At 34.7% G+C, this 22,303-nt stretch overlaps 2 protein-coding genes across 10 annotated transcripts in view; both read right to left on the reverse strand.

Annotated features, from left to right (window-relative positions):
* LOC149130311 (adhesion G protein-coupled receptor G6-like) overlaps positions 1 to 22,303 on the reverse strand; it is a 564,593-nt gene that overhangs the window by 494,221 nt on the left and 48,069 nt on the right. The gene's annotated exons all lie outside the window — the stretch shown is intronic.
* The window catches only part of LOC106880946 (uncharacterized), a 73,077-nt gene that overhangs the window by 39,071 nt on the left and 11,703 nt on the right, over positions 1 to 22,303 (reverse strand). For 5 of the 9 annotated variants that reach the window (XR_016238967.1, XR_016238966.1, XM_089345344.1 and 2 more), the window contains exons 2-9: positions 17,276 to 17,483; positions 15,870 to 15,941; positions 14,603 to 14,674; positions 13,798 to 13,869; positions 12,890 to 12,961; positions 11,065 to 11,136; positions 5,468 to 5,539; positions 4,900 to 4,971 (exon numbers count right to left, since the gene is read on the reverse strand). Coding sequence is in view for 7 of the 9 variants with exons in the window: in XM_089345344.1 (XP_089201470.1) it covers positions 4,900 to 4,971; positions 5,468 to 5,539; positions 11,065 to 11,136; positions 12,890 to 12,961; positions 13,798 to 13,869; positions 14,603 to 14,674; positions 15,870 to 15,941; positions 17,276 to 17,463 (692 nt within the window). In the remaining 2 variants the exon portion in view is untranslated. The remainder of the gene's footprint in view (positions 1 to 4,899; positions 4,972 to 5,467; positions 5,540 to 11,064; positions 11,137 to 12,889; positions 12,962 to 13,797; positions 13,870 to 14,602; positions 14,675 to 15,869; positions 15,942 to 17,275; positions 17,484 to 22,303) is intronic. The other 4 variants (XM_089345345.1, XM_089345346.1, XM_089345347.1 and 1 more) reach the window with 4 other exon arrangements.

Raw genomic sequence — 22,303 nt, forward strand, 5'->3', positions numbered from 1 at the left:
ACAATAAATCATATTATCTCTGGCTGCCCAGTCCTGGCTAAGAAGAAATATATTCACAGACACGACAGAGCAGGGACCTATATACACTGGAAGCTATGCCAACACTATGGAATAAAAACAGAAAAAAGATGGTATAAACACACGCCAGAAAAGGTCACAGAAAACGAGAAAGCAACCATACTCTGGGATATGCCAATACACACAGATAGAGAAATTAAGGCAAATAGACCAGATATAGTTGTCAAAGATCATGAAGAAAAAAAATGCTTTCTAATTGATGTATCAATACCAGCAGATGACAACGTTTCTCTAAAAGAAATGGAAAAACTTTCAAAATACAAAGACCTGGAAATAGAGATAACTCGAATGTGGAATCTAAAGACAGAAACAATTCCTATCATAGTAGGTGCCTTAGGTATAATAAAAGAATATTCAGACAAATACATAACAAAAACACCAGGACTTACAAATATATATAAGATACAGAAAATTGCACTACTGGGTACTGCACACATTCTACGCAAAACACTTTCAATACAGTAAACATAAGAGCACCACAGCAAACCACAGCACATACCCAAGGCGCACAGAGCTGCGCTCGGTAGTGAAGTGAAAGCACGTTATAAAAATAAAACTACTGAATAATAATAATAATAACAATGCTCGGATGCAGTACCAGACAGTGGCTCCCATGGTTTCTGATCTTAATTGATTGGAGGTGTTATCATGTACATTGTTTTGTCTTGGTATAAAAGATGGGCTACAGCAAATATTCTGCTTAATACCACAGATTTGCTTGTCAGTTGTTTGACCTTAACCAGTTGAGCATGTGCCTTGGTGGCTGACGATATGTGCATCTCTGATCATGAGCAGAAGTAGCGGGGGAGCATCATAGCCATGTCTTGAGAGAAATTCTTTGGGGTATGAATAATTCACCTTTGGAAACATGGATGTTTTGCTCAACATCCTTAAGCAAACCTTATTCAGTGACCTTTTGAGCAGGATGGGCTACTCGACCTGAAGATAATTCTAACTAGGCCACACCTGCAAGGTCATGCACTGTTTATCTTGATATGAGACCACCATGTCACGCACATATGGTTGTGATGTATGTGCCTGGTGTACCCTTATCAGATGGTTAGTTAAGATGGTTATACTGGGCTTCGCATATTCTACCCCAGTGTCACTTTGATGACATGCACTGCTCTCTCACTCAATAATAATAATAATAATAATAATAATAATAATAATAATAATAATAATAATAATAATAATAATAATAATAATTTCTTTTCATTATGTGTTTTGATAATGAAAAGAAATATAACAAGTAAATGTAGAATATGTGGAGATGGAGAAGAAACAATAAATCATATTATCTCTGGCTGCCCAGTCCTGGCTAAGAAGAACTATATTCACAGACACGACAGAGCAGGGACCTATATACACTGGAAGCTATGCCAACACTATGGAATAAAAACAGAAAAAAGATGGTATAAACACACGCCAGAAAAGGTCACAGAAAACGAGAAAGCAACCATACTCTGGGATATGCCAATACACACAGATAGAGAAATTAAGGCAAATAGACCAGATATAGTTGTCAAAGATCATGAAGAATAAAATGCTTTCTAATTGATTTATCAATACCAGCAGATGACAGCGTTTCTCTAAAAGAAATGGAAAAACTTTCAAAATACAAAGACCTGGAAATAGAGATAACTCGAATGTGGAGTCTAAAAACAGAAACAATTCCTATCATAGTAGGTGCCTTAGGTATAATTAAAAAAATATTCAGACAAATACATTACAAAAACACCAGGACTTACAAATATACATAACATACAGAAAATTGCACTACTGGGTACTGCACACATTCTACGCAAAACACTTTCAATACAGTAAACATAAGAGCACCACAGCAAACCACAGCACATACCCAAGGCGCACAGAGCTGCGCTCGGTAGTGAAGTGAAAGCACGTTATAAAAATAAAACTACTGAACAATAATAATAATAATAATAATAATAATAATAATAATAATAATAATAATAATAAAATACAATAATAATGATAATAATAGTGGTATAACAACAGAAAAAGACGGTATATGCACAGGCCAGAAAAATTACATGCAATAACAACAGAGAAAAGATGGTATAGGCACACGCCAGAAAAGGTCACACAAAAGGAAAAATGAATCAAGATCTAGGATATGCCAATACACACAGATCAAGCAATTAACGCCAATAGGTTGGACAGAGTTGTTAGAGATCACCAACAAAAGCAAACGTTGTGGAAATAGCTATAGGACGGGAATTTCTCAAAATGGATTTTAATATTTTTAAATAAACGTCTTTAAATAAATATCTATATGTCAGTTTCTCTATTTTCTTCCATTTCTCATTCATAAAATTTTTCAAATAATTTTAGATATCAATGATAAACTAATATACTTAATTTTCACTAAACACTGGCATAAACCGAAGAACTAAGATGCTAGCATCCCTTAAAGGACTATACTTCCTTGACTGAATAAAACTGAATTTGATAAACTATGAAAATGGTTTTATATAAGTTTCTACCAGTAAAAAGGAGAAAGTTGAAGTGGTTGCTTCTATGGAAGATATTTCCATTCCACCCAAGAAGGATATATTAAAGAAATAATAAAAAACAAGCAAACAACAGAGTACATCCATAGACTAAGATGGAAGGCATACCATTTTGACAAGAAGTTTGATACACCTATAAGTAGCATAACTGAAGAAATGGACCGACTACAAAGTAGAATTTTTAGGACCGAAAATTACCCGCCGCCAAATATTCATTTTGCAGATTTTGAAGATGAATTATGGAAAGTTATTTGAAATGTCAAGTTTAAAAAATATCCCCATATAGGAATTGAATATTTGATGAAATTAAAATGTATTGTATGGGAACTTAGAAGTAAAAACGAAATAATTGCTCACTCAAATAAGCCTGGAAACTTGTACAATCTGGATATAAACTGCTACCTTGAACTTTTGAAAACAGAAATTACAAAAAGCTACAAAATCTCTAAAAATGTATGTCAAGAACTATTAAGTTAATTTCTAAATGAATTATGCAAAATTACAAATTGGACAATAAATCTGAAACTGTTATTCCTAAAATACCGAGCAAAGTAAGATTTATTTGCCGAAGTAAATCCGGCTTGAGTGAACTTGCTAAAGCTATTTCGGATAAGTATATACCAGTTCTTAAAGAAAATAGTAGATTACAACTCTGGTCTAATAACATCTGGGTCTATCGCAGGTCAGCGATAGACTCAGATTGAAATGTAACTCCTTTTGGAAAATTCTCCCCTGACAAAATACCTAATTAACGTGTTTCAATATAAAAATTTGAATAAAATTAATATCATTTCTGCAATTGAGCAAATTGTATATGGAAACAACTGTAGTAGTGGAATTCGCAATAAAAATTTGAATATCTTTAAATAAATATCTGTATGTCATTTTGTTTATTTTCTTACTTTTCTATTCCATAAAGTTTATTAGTTACCAATACATATCAATGATAAACTAATATACTTAATTTTCACAGAACAGTGGTATAAACTGGAGAACTAGGATTCTAGCATCCCTTAAAGGACTATAACTCCTTGTGTGATATATATATTTATATATATATATATATATATATATATATATATATATATATATATATATGTGTGTGTGTGTGTGTGTGTGTGTGTGTGTGTGTATGGGTGTGTGTGTGTATGTGTGTGTCTGTGTGTGTGTGTATGTATATACTCATCCATAAACCATATACACATAATTTCACATACTCATATTCGCCCACTCACACTCATTTTATCACACACTCACATAGAGACACACATTTTCACACGCGCTAATAATAATTCACACACACTTTTGCACGACTATAGAGAGAGCGTAAGAGATACAAAAGAAAGATATTAAATATTTACAAACATATTCTCAACTTGAGATTATCACCAAAACGTATCCAGCTTACAAGTGTTGTAAACTAGGAAGTGCTTGAAAAGTTCCTTTTTCAATTTTCCTGATATTATTTGAAGACAGATTCTGTAACATAAATGTGAGCTGATAAGAAATTTTATAAAAGAGCTTTGTTATAGAATATTAAACATATTTTCCCAATTAGGTAAGGGAATGGGTGTAGATGTAGAAAGGATAATGATGGGGATGATGATGATGATGCTGACGGTCGTGGTGGTCGTCGTCGTCATGGTCGTGGTGTTGATGGTGGTGGTGGTGATGGTAGTCGTTTTTATGTACTTTGATTTGACTTAGTATAAAAGATGGGCTACGGCAAATATAATGCTCAATTGCAGTTGTTTGACCATAACCAGTTGAGCATGTCCGTTAGTGTCTGATGTAGTTCTCAGGGAGATTCAACGTGACACAGAATTGCAGGTACAACGCATTTTTGCCTCCTGAGTGGATCAACGTGAAATAAAATTCTTGTTTAAGACAACAAGGAGCTGCTAAAGATCGAACTCGAAAGCTTACAATCGTGAGTCGATTACGCCAACAAATTAGTCATGCATCATCGCACATATACTCAGAGAGAAACATACATACGCACAAACACACATACACACAAAAACGCCATAGCTAACACTGATGTTGACCCACTCACATATTCACATACACAAAACTCACACACACACAAATACAGATAGAAAGTGTGATATGGGGATATAGAAGTCTAAGGAGACAGAAAGATAACTACAGAAATAATAAAAAGCAGTTAAGACAATCCCCACATTTCATTACCCACACATTAAAACACATATATCAGCACATCCTAATTTCCACACACACACACATTGGTCGATGGAAGTATGCCAATACCATTCATTCAACTTACAAAGTTTCTAAAGAGGATATATTCAGGAAATTTCCCGCTCGAATGTTCTTGATATTATTGTAACCCAAATCCCTGTAACAAAAAAAAATGTGTTTAGAAAGTGTACAGAGCAGTTTTGTAATGAAACATTCAATAACATTTAAATATGAGGGAAAAGATATTCGAAAGCAAGAAAAATAACAATCCTTCGGTTGATAAAGACGATAATAATGATAATGAGGTTAATTATAATGATGATGATGACGATGATGGTAATGGCAATGGCAACAACGACGACAATGATGATGATGATTATAATGATTTTATGCTGATAGGGATACATCGACACCAAAATTATATGTGCATACATAAAATCATAGATATCCATTTTCACACATACGCTAACAACACCCCGCATGATACACACGCTAACGTACAAATTCTTCTTCACACCCATTCACATACAGAGAAAGAGAGCGCCAGGGAGTTAGAGAGACGTAGATAATTTGAAAATATAAAGATTAGCAGACATTAACTATTTAGGAATATATCGCCAATATTAAGTTATCAATAAACTGATCCAACTTACAGTATCCTTAAACTTGGGAGGTCCTTGAATGTTCCGTCATCATTATATGAAATACTATTGTTATACAGTGATCTGTAGCATAAGAAATAGTTGGTAAGAAATTGTAATAAATATTAAATATTACTAAATTGTTATTAAGGACGACAAGTGAAATAGCAAAAACAAAGGTGAGTAGCTTATGATGACGTTGCTGATGATATGGCACGAAATGATGACGATGATGACGGTCATTATGATAACGATATTGTGTCTGACTTTTCCGTTGTTGCTGATGATGCTGGTGATGACAATAACGATGACTGTGATGACGATGATGACGATGTTGATGGCGATGTTCCTAATGATTATATCCATGATGAAGATCATCATCATCACCATCATGATCATGCACATAGTCATGATGTAAAGATAACGTTCATGTTGATGGTGATGCACTCGATAATGTTAATGATGATGATGAAGACGAATATGTTGTGATTGTTTAGGAGGTTCCCTGTGCTGCATGTGTTCATGATAATTGTCACGGACACATTCATTCACACACCTGAAGGATTAGACGTATGGACTAGTCGAGGTAGGGTATTGGTTCAGAAGAGATGTCGATAGGAGAAGGTGTTTTGGATTCTCCAAAAGTACGTTATGTGAACATATTGATTTTACCTCCCATTCGTTATCATGTATATTATATATATATCCAACGCTATTCAAGGATATAAAATTGGTACCGAGTTATTCAAAGCGTACGACGGACGTTAGAAGATCTTCCTGATAAGAAATCAAAGAAATAATTCATTAAGGTGGAAGACTTATTGACTTGCGTGTTGCAGTCTCAACAGCAACAACAGCAGTTACAACAACAGCTACAACAGCATCAACAAGAATAAAAACAGTCAGTGGAAGTAATTTTGAAGTAGTCTGAAAGCACTGTGGGTTCCTTCTCGTCAGACGGCGTAGTAAACTCAATTGGAGAATTTATTTATATCCCAGAAGAAGGCACCACTTTTCTGCCTATTTTAGAAGATACAAAGTAATCTTCAAGGAGAAAACTTTGATTGACGAGAAGACGGTGCAACTACTTTTAAGAAAGTTATCCACTGCCGAACACGAAAAATACTATAATTATATTTGTCGATGAAAGAATTAAATTGTTATCGTGAAATTTGAGTGCAATATGTTCCCCCTTCAATACTCTTTGATGGTATTTAAATTTAGTTTAAAAAAAGATGATGAAGATTTCGTCACCTATGATGGGGTCGTTAACAGGGTGTGTGAAAAATTCAATTTAAATGAATTAACCCCAGATTCGTTCAAATGTCTAATTTTTGCTTATGGGTTAAATGCAAGAAAAGATGCTGATATAGGTTCCCGTATATTAACAGAATTAGAACAGGACCAAATATTAACTCTACAGGGAGTGGCCAATGAATGCCAGAGGATTATAAATTTAAAACATGGCGTGAATAAATTTGAAGAAACATGCATGTCTACCAGAAACGGATAAGAAACACGAAAAACGAACGTCAACATCACACCCATGCTCTGGGCGCGAATGCCTAGAAGTAATTGTCCTTTTAGAAATTTCAGAAGTAATTTTCCTTTTAAAGATCATAAATGTTTTGTGTGTGGAAAAATCGGACATAAATGCTCACATTGTATTGTGAAACGAGAAATGGGTCAAGCAAATAGAATTCTAGAAAGAACGTATTCCAAGCGAGGCTGAGAAAAGAAAATTTGTATCCATAAATATGAATAATGTGACTATCAATTTACAATTGGATATCGGCATTGGTATCATGATAATTAATACAGATTCATGGAAAACAAATTAGGGAAACCTAGCTTAAAAACCTGCGCGAAACGATAAGTGATGTTACATATTATGGAAAACTTTTAAAGCCAAAGTTGTTTGTGCTGAAATAAACAAATTTATTTGGAACAGACTGGATGAGAGCTGCCCATAAGTATTTCTGGGAAAAGGTGAATGGTTCTTCTGCCAGCACAGATAAGGAGTCCGAGAATTTTAAAGAGAATTGACAAAATTATTTCCTGCAGTTTTTCTAATGACTTGGGTCTTTGCAACAAAACAGAGGCAAAGTTTCGAATGAAGCAAAAAGCTATACTGATATTTAAACCAAAACAAATCTACGAAGAATTTGTTAGACTTCAAAATCTTTGCGGTATTGAAATAAATGATTACACAAAATGAGCCCCATCAACACTCTATATCAAGAAATACAATAATAAAATTCGAGTAGGCGCTGATTTTTTAAAAGGAATAGACGAATGCCCGATACCATATAATTACCTGTTACCAAGTCCAGCGGAAATTTTCATATAGTTAAATGCAGGAAAATCTTTTTCAAAGTTGGACTTAACTGAGGCATATTTGCAAAGTAAAAGCCGATGAGGAATGTTCAAACTTATTGGCAATAAATACCCATAAAAGGCTGTTTAAATTTAATCGACTCCCTTTTAGTATAACGGTAGCACCTGGCATTTTCCAACAAGTTATTAACATTATTCTCGAATGTTCAGATTTCGCTGTCGCTTACCTTGTAAAAAGTGAATCTCATAGAAAGTGAATCTTGGCATCTGCATACTGAGCATGTTAAAAGATGTCTTCGAAAGAACAAAAGATTATGAGCTTAAGCTCAGCGAGGAAAAGTGTGAATTTCCATGCCAAGAATAAAATATCTAGGGCAGATTATTGTTGGAAATGGACGCAGACTAGACCCGTCTGAGATGAGTGCAAAATAAAATATGCCTCCCCGACAAACATTACAACGTTCCAAGCGTGTTTGGGGCTTGCAAATCACTACCAGGTGTACATACCGAATATGCACGATTTAAGAGCAACTCTGAATAACTTCCTAAAAAAGACGTGAAGTGGAATTCGTCGGTCATACGCCAAAAAGATTCTGAAGAAACTAAAATGGTCTTAACGTAATAACTGTCGTTATCACATTTTCAGCCGAATTTAGAAATAGTAGTGGCAGCCGATGCTAGTCAAAGTGGTATTGGAGTGGAGATTTTACACAAATTTGAAGATGATAACCTGAGATCAATAGCTTATGCTTCGCGTTCATTATTGCTGGGTGATTTATGTTACATTGAAATAGAAAAATAGGTATTAGCCATCATATTTGCGGTAAAACTATTCCATAAATGTAAACATGGAAGAAGGTTCCGTTTGCAGACAGACCACCACCCATTATTGACTGTGGATGAAAAAAATTGCATCCCCACACATACAGTCAAGAGATTGCAGCGCTGGGAAATGATCCTACTGAATTACGACTTCTAAAGGTAGTATTTGCTATCGAAATGATTGGAACATGCAGATGGTTTGTCAAGTCAATACAAAAATACAGTGAACCATTAGAATTCACAGTGATAGTAGTGTCAAAAGCCAAAAATGAAATAAAATATATATTGTGCAGTATTGCGCGTAAATTGCCTGTGACATTGGAGGATATAAAAATGTAATGCGGAGATCGACGATTTTATCATGAAAGTGAAAATTAGTAAAATCAAAAGAAACAAATAAAAAATACATGTATCTGAAGGTAACACAGTTTCGAATTTGTATTCGAGATATGATAACGTGCTTGCGTATGCACAGAAGGTCGTGATGCCTACCTCACTACAACGTCGAATGTTAAAGGAATTCCACACTGGGCCTCCAGGAATTTATAGAATGAAATCACTTATGAGGACTTATGTGTAATGGTAATAAATGGATGTAGATAGTGTGAAGTCGGTAAATTGCTGCAGAAGTTGAGCTCTTGGTGCGCAATCGCCACGTATAACATTTCAACATTTGCTCATGGTCCAGAATACACATTGTCTTCGCGGAACCGTTAAAACGATTATGTTATTTAATAGTGGCAGGTTTAATTTTCTGCATAGCCCTAATACCTCGTACAAGTGAACTTAACAGAATAGGGTAGGGATATTAAACTGTCGACAATAGTGTCATCAATAGTATATGGATGACTTAAAACACTATGGCAAAGACGATAACGAGCTTGACTACTATGTATTGTGAAAACATTCAGTGATGACATCGGGATAAAGTTTAGTCTTGGTAAATATGCCAAGGCCACTTTCTAGAAAAGGAAATTGAAGACCTCACATTCAGTGAGGTTGAATGTTGACACAGTCATAAAAGAACTCGAGCAGGAACAAACTTACAAATACCTGGGAAGAAATTAGGGCCCTCGAATTCAGCATGCTACTATGAAAGAGAAGATCAGAAGGAGTGTTACAGGAGAGTTCGAGCAGTCCTAAAGTCCGAGTTAAATGCACGTAACAACTGGATTATGAATAAAATAAGGAAGATTGACAGGAAAATCCGTGAACTCCTGACTTGCTATACGATGCAGCACACAAAGGCAAACGTAGAAATCGTCTTTACCTACCCGGTGCTCAAGCTTGATCGAATTTGAAATCTGCTACAAAACCACCACAATTGGATTGGCAATATATATTGAAACATGTAATAAGTGGATGTTAATGCTCGTTGAAAACCATGAAAGACGTAAGAAGCTATATTCTGTTATGAAGGAGAGCTAAATATTTTTAAGTGAGCTTATGCTTTATACCCAGGATGAACAGCATGATGGAAGTGCAGCAACTGTTGTTGCAAAGAAGGCTACATCAATAGGAAAGCAAAGTGCTTTTAAACCATTGACTGATAGGTGGGAACAAAAAACCTTTGTATGGCAAATATGTGACCTGCAGCAAACAATTTGATGTAGACCAGAAACAAACCCATCAGTGGCAACGGAACTCAGGGCTAAAGGCTGACAGTGAAGGATTTATCTTGGCTGCTCAAGAGCAGGGCGTATTGACCCGGAGCTATCAAGCCATTGTGATGAATATGGTGTAGACCAAAATTGCCGATACTGCAACAATTGTATATGGAAACAGCTGTAGGAGTGCAATTTCATAACAAAAATTTGAATAACTTTAACTAAATATTTGTATGTCGTTTTGTCTATTTTCTTCCTTTTCTCTTTCATAAAGTTTATTAATTACCTATAGATATAAATGAAAACCTAATATGCTTAATTTTCACAGAACAGTGGTATAAACTGGAGAACTAGGATTCTATCATCACTTAAAGGACTATATGTATGTATATATATATATATGTTTTATGTATATGCTCATGCATAAACTATATATATATATATATATATATATATATATATATATATATATATATATATATATATATATATATATATATATATATACATATATGTATATATATACATATATATATATGCATGTGTTTATATATGTATATGTATATGTATATATGTATATATATGTATGTATGTGTATATATATATATATATGTATGCATAAACCATATACTCACGATTTCACATACTCATATGGACCCACTCGCACTCATTTTATCACACACTCACATTCAGACACACACATTTTCACACGCGCTAATAGTATTCACACACACTTTTGCACGACAATAGAAAGAGCGTAAGAAATACAAAAGAAAGAAATATATTAAATATTTAGAAACATATTCTCAACGTGCGATTATCACCAAAACGTATCCAACTTACAAGTATTTTAAACTAGGAAGTGCTTGAAAAGTTCCTTTTTCAATTTTCCTGATATTATTTGAAGACAGCTGTCTGTAACATAAATGTGAGCTGATAAGAAATTGTATAAAACAGCTTTGTGATAGAATATTAAAAATATCTCCACAATAAGGTAAGGGAATGTGTGTAGATGTAGAAAGGATAATGATGGTGATGATGATGATGATGATGATGATGGTGGTGGTGGTCGTCGTCGTCATGGTCGTGGTGTTGATGGTGGTGGTGATGGTTGTCGTGGTGACACTCGTGTTCGTGACACAGCCAATGATGAGGATGACTATCTTGTGGGCCTTTGATAATAATGATGAAGTTGAAGATGACGAGGATAATAATGATTATAATGAGGATGAGAACGAGGTGGAAGAGGAGAATGATAATGAACTAAATTGCAAGTATTAAAAAAAAACTGCAAGAAGAATGAGAAAAAGTAGAAGAATGTAAAAAGATTCATTAAAACTGGACAGTAAGTACCGCGTTGGCTCACGGAAAGCGATCAGCTTGTGTAATAATGATACCACCAGAAACAAGCTGCTTAATTAGATACAACAACAGCAACAACAACAACAACAACAACAATAATAGGCGATGGACAAGAAACAATAAATCATATTATCTCTGGCTCCCCAGTCCTGGCTAAGAAGGAATATATTCACAGACATGACAGAGCTGGGACCTATATACACTGGAAGCTATGCCAACACTATGGAATAACAACAGAAAAAAGATGGTATAAACACACGCCAGAAAAGGTCACAGAAAACGAGAAAGCAACCATACTCTGGGATATACCAATACACACAGATAGAGAAATTAAGGCAAATAGACCAGATATAGTTGTCAAAGATCATGAAGGAAAAAATGCTTTCTAATTGATGTATCAATACCAGCAGATGACAACGTTTCCCTAAAAGAAATGGAAAAATCTTTCAAAATTCAAAGACCTGGAAATAGAGGTAACTCGAATGTAGAATCTAAAAACAGAAACAGTTCCTATCATAGTAGGTGCCTTATGTATAATAAAACAATATTCAGACAAATACATAACGAGAATACCAGGATTTACAAATATATATATAACATACAGAAAATTGCACTACTGGGCACTGCACACATCCTACTGAACAATAATAATATTAATTATAATAATAATAATAATAATAATAATAATAATAATAATAATAATAATAATAATAATAATAATAATAATAATAATGATTGCCCTGATTTAGTACCAGTCAGTGGTTTTTTATATGAACTGAGTGGAAGTGTTATTATGTACATTGATTGTCTTAGTATAAAAGATGGGCTACGGCAAATATGCTCAATTGCATAGATTTGCTTGTCGGTTGTTGTACCATAACCAGTTCAGCATGTCCGTTAGTGTCTGATGTAGTTCTCAGGGAGATTCAACGTGACACAGAATTGCAGGTACAACTCATTTTTGCCTCCTGAGTGGATCAACGTGAAATGAAGTGTCGTGTTCAAGACAACAAGGAGCTGCTAAGGATCGAACTCGAAAGCTTACGATCGTGAGTCGATTACGCCAACAAATTAGTCATGCATCATCGCACATATACTCAGAGAGAAACATACATACGCACAAACACACATACACACAAAAACGCCATATCTAACACTGATGTCGACCCACTCACATATTCACATACACAAAACTCACACACACACAAATATAGATAGAAATTGAGATACAGAGGGGCAAAGTGAAAGATACACGAAAAGACATTACATATTTAGAGATATTATCGAGAAGACTGATCCAACTTACAAGCTTTCCAAATTGGGAAGGTTTTCGAAGGCCCTTGGTTCGATATTCGTGATGTTATTATTCCATAGATTCCTGTAGCGCAAAAGAGAGTTTATATGGAATAGCATAGAAGAGATTTTTAAGAAATATTAAATATTATGGGTAATCAATTAGAAAGAGGAATATAAGAGGAAAAAAAGATGATGATGACGACGATGATGATGATGATGATGATGATGATGATGATGATGATGATGATGATGATGATGATGATGATGATGATGATGATGTTATGGTGATAATGACGATTATGGTGATGATTGATAAAGTTAACAATTAACGATCATGATAAATGATTATTATGACGTTGGTGATGGTAATTAATGATAATGCAGGTAAAATGATGATCATGATATCATTGAATACGATGGAGAACTCGGTGGTCATGATTATAATGATTACGATAATTATGATGGTGATGACGATGTTCGAAATGAAATGATGGTGATGACCATGGTGAACATGATGTGAAATTTAGAAAACAGAAAATGTAGAGGAGGAAGATGGACACAAAAGAAAGAAGAGAAAATATACCAAGAATAAAGGCAAACAGAAAACGCTAAGAAAACGTCGAAAATGAAGATAGAGGAAGTGTAGAAGATGGTAAAGAAGGGAGTAAAAGAATTGAAAGAAGGGCCAGAGCAAGAACACAAACAATATATGTAGTCACACACAAAAAGATACAGCCATACATATGCTCATATACACAACATACGGGCCTACACATACGCACACGGTCACATACTTATGGAGAGAGAATATGAGTTTGCAAGGGACAACAGGAGAAAGAAGAAAGACGGTCGGAAGGAATTACATATTTAGAAATATATCGTTAAAGGAATAGCATTTCTAAGACTTATCCAACATACAAAGATTTTAAACGGGGAAGATTGTTGAAGATTCCTTGTTTAATATTGCCAATATCATTTTCATGTAAATATCTGTAACATAAAATAAAATGATTACAAAAGTATAGCGCAGATTTGCGATAGATTATTAAGTATTAAGATTAAGCAATTGCAGGCAGGAAGAACATAAAACGAAGAGCAGAAAGAAAGAAGAATATGAAGATAACGATGAAGAGAGCTGAGGATAAAGATGATGATAAGGAGGGAAAAGAAGTGGGAAAAGAAGTCGATAAAAAAAACGAGGAAGGCAAGAAGGAGCACAAAGCGCGATGGTGGTGATGATGATGATCAACATTAACTTCATTATCATCATCATGAACAATAATGATTCCCATGACGCAGGAGATGTCACATTACTAGAATTACAATACAAAAAGGGAAACTACAAGAATTGGATGAAGGAAAAGAGACCTAAAAGAGGAGGAGACCTAAAAGAGGAGGAGAACGAGTAAGAACCGGCATAGAAGCGAGCTAAGAAAAGTCGAAGATGTGAAGTAAAAACCTTAGGATCATTAGAGGACGGAAAAGAAGGGAGAATAGGAAAGAGAAAAAATGACAGGGACAAGAAGTTAAACAATGTATCACAAAGAGACAGAACCATACATTTCCTCATAATGGCATAACATACAACATATATATAGCCCCAGACATATGTACAATCCCACATAAATATGAAGAGAGAGAGAGAATAAAAATGGTCAGAGGCATCAAATATTTAGAAATATATCGTCAAAGAAATAGCATCGAGAAGACTTATCCAACTTACAAGGTTTCTAAACTGGGAACGTTATCGAAGGTTCCTCGTTCAATATCATCGATATGGTTATTATCGAGACTTCTGTAATATAAAACGTCATTGATAATAAATACTAAGGAACAAAGTTACTGAGGAGTCTTGCATACGAAAAGTCATTGTGTGTCACGTTCGTCACATTGTGTGTCACATACTAAGGAAAGTAACGCGGAGAGGAACTTGGTAACATTCATATATGCAACAATTAGAACAACATTCACAGGTCTTGCTCTGAAGACGCTATAATAATGAAAATCGAACTGCACATTTTTATCCTAAATTATATTTCCTTTATCAGTTTTACACACACAAATACAAATTTATACATATGAAATAAACACTTTTGTTTGCGAAATATTATCATTCACATAACATATAAATTATGTGCAACATTTACTCGTTGGTTATGTCCTTTTCTTAACGTGCTTTTTTTTTATTTATTTGTGATTGCGTAGCCTTGTCTACAGTAAAATTTCTGCGACTCAACACTCTCTCTCCTTTCTCTCTATCCATCTATAATCCTCAATATTTTCCTGTTCTCCCTATCCCTTTCTTTCACTCCCTACTATCTTTCGTTCATTTTCCCTTCTCCTCACTCCCTTTGCTTCTTTCCCTAATCCTCTCTCTCTCTCTTGTCCCTCTTCTAATCCACCTGTTGCTCACACGTGACTGCAGCCTTTTTCACTTCCTTATATTTGTGTTCTTTCTCCCTTCCTCCACTTACTTTGTTTCTTTCACTCATCCTCTCTCTTGTACCACTTCCACTCTGCTTGTTTCACACACGTGACTACAGGCCCTTTTCTTGCCTCTGTCTTTTCTGGATGCGACTTCCAGCTAGCTGCACGTCATTTCTCTCCCCTTTCGACGTCTTTTCTCTTCTATTTCTTCTCTTTTACTTATTCTATATCCTTTCAAATTTTCTTCCAGGCGTTACCCATTTCAGTTCGTCGTGGCTCAACGGCACTGAATGTTTGATTCGACGATTGTTTACTCTGTACGGCTACTCAGTTGTTGTTTGTTCGAAACCATACATGTTCACAAATTTTATATTTAAAAACAAATTTCTGGATGCTGTTGTCTTATAAAGTTTTCGTATCTCGTAGCTGAAAGCTCAAAATAGGAAGTAATAAATCAGTCGACAACTGGAGATGGGTTAGACTTTGTTTCATAAAATGATCGACATCAAATATTCAAAATATATCATGAAAGAAATGGCATCATGAAGACGTATCCAACTTACAAATAAGTTAAACTGGGAAAGTTTTCGAAGCTTTCTTCTTTAATATTTTTAATATTATTATTATCTAAATATCTGTAATAAAAAGAAAATTGATAAGAAATAGTATCAAACAGATGTGTGATAAATTATCAAATATGAAGATTATACAACTAGAGCGAAAAGGAAGAAGAGGAATATGTTAATGATAACCCTGATGATTGATGATGAGAAAGATGAGGATGAAGAAGAAAAAGAAGCGGAGGAATAAAATGATAATAATGAGAAGGCATGATCAGGATGATGATGATGATAATGAAGATAAGGTGTGATGATGATGATGATAATGATGGTGATAATGATAGTGGTGAGTATGATGATGATGTTAATTAGTGATGCTGAAAATATCAACGAATACAATGATGACGATGATACTGACAAAGATGATGATGCTCATGATGACGATGATGAGGATGACGACGACGACGATGATGATGGTGATGACAATGGTGATTACGACAATGGTGATTTAGTTAATGACTTTTATGGTGATAATGATGATGACTATCATCATCATCACCATCATCGTCGCCATCATAGAAACAAGGAAGAAGCACTAACAGAGTACTGAAATTATGTCAGAAAACATATTATGAGAATCGTGGCACTCCGTCGGTTACGGCGACGAGGGTTCCAGTTGATCCAATCAACGGAACAGCCTGCTCGTGAAATTAACGTGCAAGTGGCTGAGAACTCCACAGACACGTGTACCCTTAACATAGGGAGATTCAGCGTGAGACAAAGTGTGACAAGGCTGGTCCTTTGAATTACAGGCACAACAGAAACAGGAAGTAAGAGTTAGAGAAATTTGTGGTGAAAGAGTACAGCAGGGTTCGCCACCATCCCCTGCCGGAGCCTCACGGAGTTTTAGGTGTTTTTGCTCAATAAATACTCACAACATCCGGTCTGAGAATCGAAACCTCGATCCTACGACCGCGAGTCCGCTACTCTAACCACGGGGCCATTGCGCCTCCACGTATGAGAATAAAGGTGAAGAGAAAACAGACCAATGAGAAGAATGAAGAAAATACGGAAACGATAACAGAAGATGAAGGAGAAGGGGAAGAAGAACATGATGATGACGATGATGATGATGATGATCATCATCATCATCATAAAAAGTTCAGATTTTGGTTTAATCCTATATTTGTATGTTCTACAGTAAATGATACATCTCTACTAAGTCAGAATGTACAGACACAGTATCTACTTGACTTCACGGCAAGTAACACATTGATATGTTTTACTCCGACAGAACATGGAGTTTGAAGCCGTGAGATCAATACCATGTGGTATTTACTGAAAACATAACCAATGGGAGTTTAAAGCTATTCTATGTGGAAGATATGGGTAAATAGTCTAATACTTACAAAATTTCAACATTCGTGGGAATATCTTTTGGGACCGAAGGCAAATTAAGGTTTTTACAGCTTATTTCCTGAGGTTCTACACATCGACATGGGTTGCAAAATTCTGAAAAGGCATGAGCCTCGAAAAATAATATCACGTATAATATCGACACAAAACTTAGCTCCGGCAGTAATATTTCAGAGAACATAGTTTCAGGCGTGGCTTAATCTGTAAAATAAATAATAAAAAAATATGAGACACTTCAATATCATTTCATTCATATTGCAGATTGTTCGATGGCAAATATTGTCTCTCTTCCATGTAATAAATTTATTGTTGAGTTCAGTTATGTTTCATGCAAAAATTGAAGATTTAACTGGACGTATTAATAACATTCCTGGACGTATCAATAACAGGCACCAAGTATGGATCCAGGACATCCGTATACCGCAAAGCAACCTTCACTGGACGATACCTCAACTTCAATTTCCACCATCCATACAGTGTAAACAGAGGGATTGCACAGTGCCTGAAATATCGAGCAAAGAATATAAGTAGCGATCCTGATACGCACCACCAAAAAATCACCAAGCTAAGTAACAATCAATGAAGTAACTACCCTAAAAGCATACTATCCACTCCAATTATGAAGACAAGAGAAACCCATAAACTGACTTCAGTCTGTCTACCCAATGTGAAAGGCCTCTCGGAAGAGATACAAAAGCTATGCGGCCCATATGACATCAGGACAGTATTCAAGTGTAATACGACACCTCGTTAATATCTCCGAGTAAAACCCACCAACAGAAGAGAATATAACCAAGGACTGCGTGTACTCCATCCCAAGCAGTTGTGGTAGCTTATACAAAGGCGAAATATGCTGCTCCCTCAAAATAAGGGTAGAAGAACATCGCAAATCTGTAACACGAGGAGATATTGATAAATCGCGTATAGCTGATCATGTATGGAAAAACTAAGGCCACCTCCCCTTGTGGGATGAAGTTAAAATAATAGACAGAGAACACCACTGGAAAATAGGAAAACTAAAACAAGCAGCACATAGGCTATGACATAAAAACCTCCTAAAGCAAACCTCGTGCAGATATGAGGACCGGTATTAAGGAAGTATAGGAAAATGTTAGGTATTTTAGCCCTTAAATTCACTCCATAATTTGCCACGAGCATATATTTTGGACCGTTTTTTATTCATGTACTACTTCTAATATCCTATGAAGATGAAGTAATATCATTTTCGTAATTCTTTGGTAAGCACCAACTGACATTGGAAGCAGAAACGGCCGTCAGAATCATTATGTCACAGAAATGTTATGACATGTTTTGTATTTAAAAATACTTTATCTACAGTTAGGGTCCAATTCTTTTGTTTGCTGATCTGAAGTTTTCTCCATTTTCTGATTATATATATATATATATATATATATATATATATATATATATATATATACCTGTAAAAATATGTGACACTTTTTCTATAGCCATGATAAAACTTCGAGTTTTGGATGCCGGGGTGGGAAACCACGCCAACATATCTTCAGTTATCCGGCCATTGATATATATATATATATATATATATATATATATATATATATATATATATATATATATATATATATATATATATATATATATATACATATAGATTGATGTATATATACATATATATATATATATGTTGCTTATTACAGATAAACACACACACCTAATATAAATGTATCTATCATTGTACACATATTTCTATATGCATACGCATATACACACGCGCTTACATTTATATACGCACGCGACATACCAATCATAATATACACAATGAAACACACAATTGTACCAATCACACAACCATAAAACCACATTGGTATAAAATAATATATGTTCATACAAAAATATGCATACATATATGCACATACACATTATATATACTATAGAATCGTGCAAATTTACAAATTTTACAAATGCGCACAGAAATATACTATTTCTTCCTATTTGCTACTACCTACCCGGAGAGAGAAAGAGACAGACTATTTGAAGACTATGGAAATATTTACAAAATATTTCACTTAATTTATTTTCTCCAATTTAATTGTTTCTCTTATTTTACTCTTAGTTGAAAAAGCCTAAAAGACGGAAGCTGGTACTAAAACTAAAATGTACTTCTTCATAAAATCATTTTAGCATTTTCTAACTTGTCTCATTTTCCTTATATATATGTATATATATATATATATATATATATATATATATATATATATATATATATGGAGTCAAATTCTCATTTAACGAAAATTTTGTTAAAAGTCCATTTAATGATCCGCAAAATTTGATTTTGCAAAGATTTGTGTATAAACTCTCAACATAGATTATATTTAACGAAATTTGGAGTAGCGAATACATAAAAAAAAACGATTTGAAATGAATTTTAGATATATTTTGTTGATTTTTTAATAAATTTCAGATAACGTAATAACATGTCTATCACTTTATTTGTATAATAATGGGAGGCAAGGGTATTCGTGTAGGCTCCGATACCAAGACCGGCAAAATAGCCTATTTTCCCGGTTGTGCAACTAGTACTCTTTTGCATAAATATGTACACTGGTTAGTTCGCTGTCTGATATGCTAGTAGAATTCATAATTTTATTCATTAAATTATCATTTATTTTAATGCGGTATGTGTAAACATGTAAATGAAGTATTATTTGAGGTATTGGTTGTGGGAGATGTGTAGGCAGGAGTTGAAAATCATATGCAAAATCATAACTATAAAGTACATGGCACGTGAAATCTTTAGCTTTAAAGTTTGTGTCAAAGTGGAGGTTAATCCGAAGAAAAAACATATTATGGAATTGTATAATCACTTTCTCCGATTGTGTCCCTAAAGTCCTTGTGCGATTTAAAAAATGTATTACTCAACATTTATAAAGCCTACAACTCTATAGTATAACGTACGAAAGCCTTACTTTTACGGTTTGTGTCAAAGAAGGGTTCATTCGGAAAGATAAATATTTCAAGCAAAATATGGCATTTTTATCAAGGAACGTCATGATTTTAGGAATTGATGGTAAAAATGATTTTAAATTGTCTTATAAATATTGATAGTGAACATAAACATATTTCTGTGTTAAATCTGTGTTGTTATTTTTAACATTACCTGCCTTCATAATGATAAAAATAATTAGGCATGTTTGTCTTATTTACCAGTGGCACTATTGAAATTTACCGGTTAAATAGACTCCCACTCCATTAGTTAGTTCCATGACTATACTGTATGAATATTGTTTATTGTTTTATGAATATTTCCTTTTATTAAAGATGACTAATAATGTATTTGTTATTTTGAAAATATATTCTTAGTTCTAAAACACTATTTATTTTAATCGGCAAAATAGCCTGGGTGTTTATTTTACCTGGACTGGCACCGGCACAACCGGGAAAATAGCCTGTTTTGCCAGTCCCGACAAAATAACCTCTTCCAAATGTATTTTAATCAAAATGTCATCATATGCAGTAAAATATAACATCAAACGTTTTAAATTTATTTTTTATTCCTAAATAAGGATAGATAATCCAGAATATAAAACCGAAGGCAAGCATATCCGTTGTATTTCGTCCATAAATTTGTTTAATATCCTCTCGAATTAACGAGTACTCATTCATTAAGGAACGAAGTTGCAAGAAGCTTGCTTACCAACCACATGGTTCCGGTTCAGTTCTACTGCGTGGCAACATGGACAAGTGTCTTTTACTATAACCTTGTGAGTAGATATGGTAGACGGAAACTGAAATAACCTTTTGTGTATATATATATATATATATATATATATATATATATATATATATATATGCATTTGTGTGCATGGGTGCGTGCGTGTGGGTGGCTGTGTACACACGTGTGATGTTGTGACTGCAATCTAATGACTGAAACAAATAGGAGATAAAAGATTATATATATAAGTGTACACAAAAGTAACCGGAAAGGAAATTCTGTTAGACCTCGTGCCTTTAGCAATACAACAGTACATTTTCATTTCTTAATTCGGAATTTTTTCTCTTCTGCACTCTGGACATACAAATTTTCAGTGATATACTGGATATTTTTGTTAGAATATATTTTGAACAGAAGTAGGGGGAAAATAGTTTCAAATATAAAGAAAGCACGGAATAATATGCCCAATCCATAAAGGGGGAAGCAGGGCAGATACCAAAAACTATAGGCCTATCTATCTGACTTCACACATCAGCAAAGTCATGGAAAGGATAGTCAGATGAAAACTAATCGCATTCGTTGAAGAAAATAAATCGCTGAGTGATACCCAACATGGCCTTCGACCAGGTAGGAGCTGCCTGACCCAGCTCTTACAACATTATGACTGGGTGTTGAGACAGTTACTCAACAACTCATGTGGACGTAACATACCTTGATTTTGCAAAAGCTTTTGACAAAATGGATCATGGTATGATATGCCACAAACTGCGTGATCTTGGCATAGCTGGAAAACTTAGAGAGTGGTTACATGACTTTCTGAAAGATAGAAGTCAGGCCGTAGTGGCTAATGGAGCCACCTCTATGAAAACACAAATAACGAGCGGTGTTCCACAGGGCACTGTCTTGGGACCATTGCTTCTCAGATATGCCTTCGAGTGCCCGGATAGCCACTCTTGCAAGCTACGCAGACGATACGAAAGTCTCGCAGAAAATACAGAACTCCAGTGATGTTGCACACCTGCAGCAGGAGTTGGACTCAGTTTACAGATGGGCTGAGGATAATAATATGCAGTTTAATGCTGAAAAATTCTAAGCCCTGCGCTACCAACACCCAAAACTGAATATGAAACTTACAGAGTACACTGGTCCGCAGGGAATTTCAATCCCAGAGCCTAAATCAGTGAGAGACCTGGGTATCGACATGAGTGATGATGCTTCGTTCCAAGTGCACATTACCAGGATGGCAACAAAGTGCAGACGATTGACTGGATGGATCCTGAGAACATTCAGAACCAGAGATAAGGAAACCATGATGATCCTCTGGAGG

This window comes from Octopus bimaculoides, chromosome 29 (assembly GCF_046866305.1).
Source record: "Octopus bimaculoides isolate indiv1 chromosome 29, ASM4686630v1, whole genome shotgun sequence".
Classification (NCBI taxonomy): Eukaryota; Metazoa; Mollusca; class Cephalopoda; order Octopoda; family Octopodidae; genus Octopus; species Octopus bimaculoides.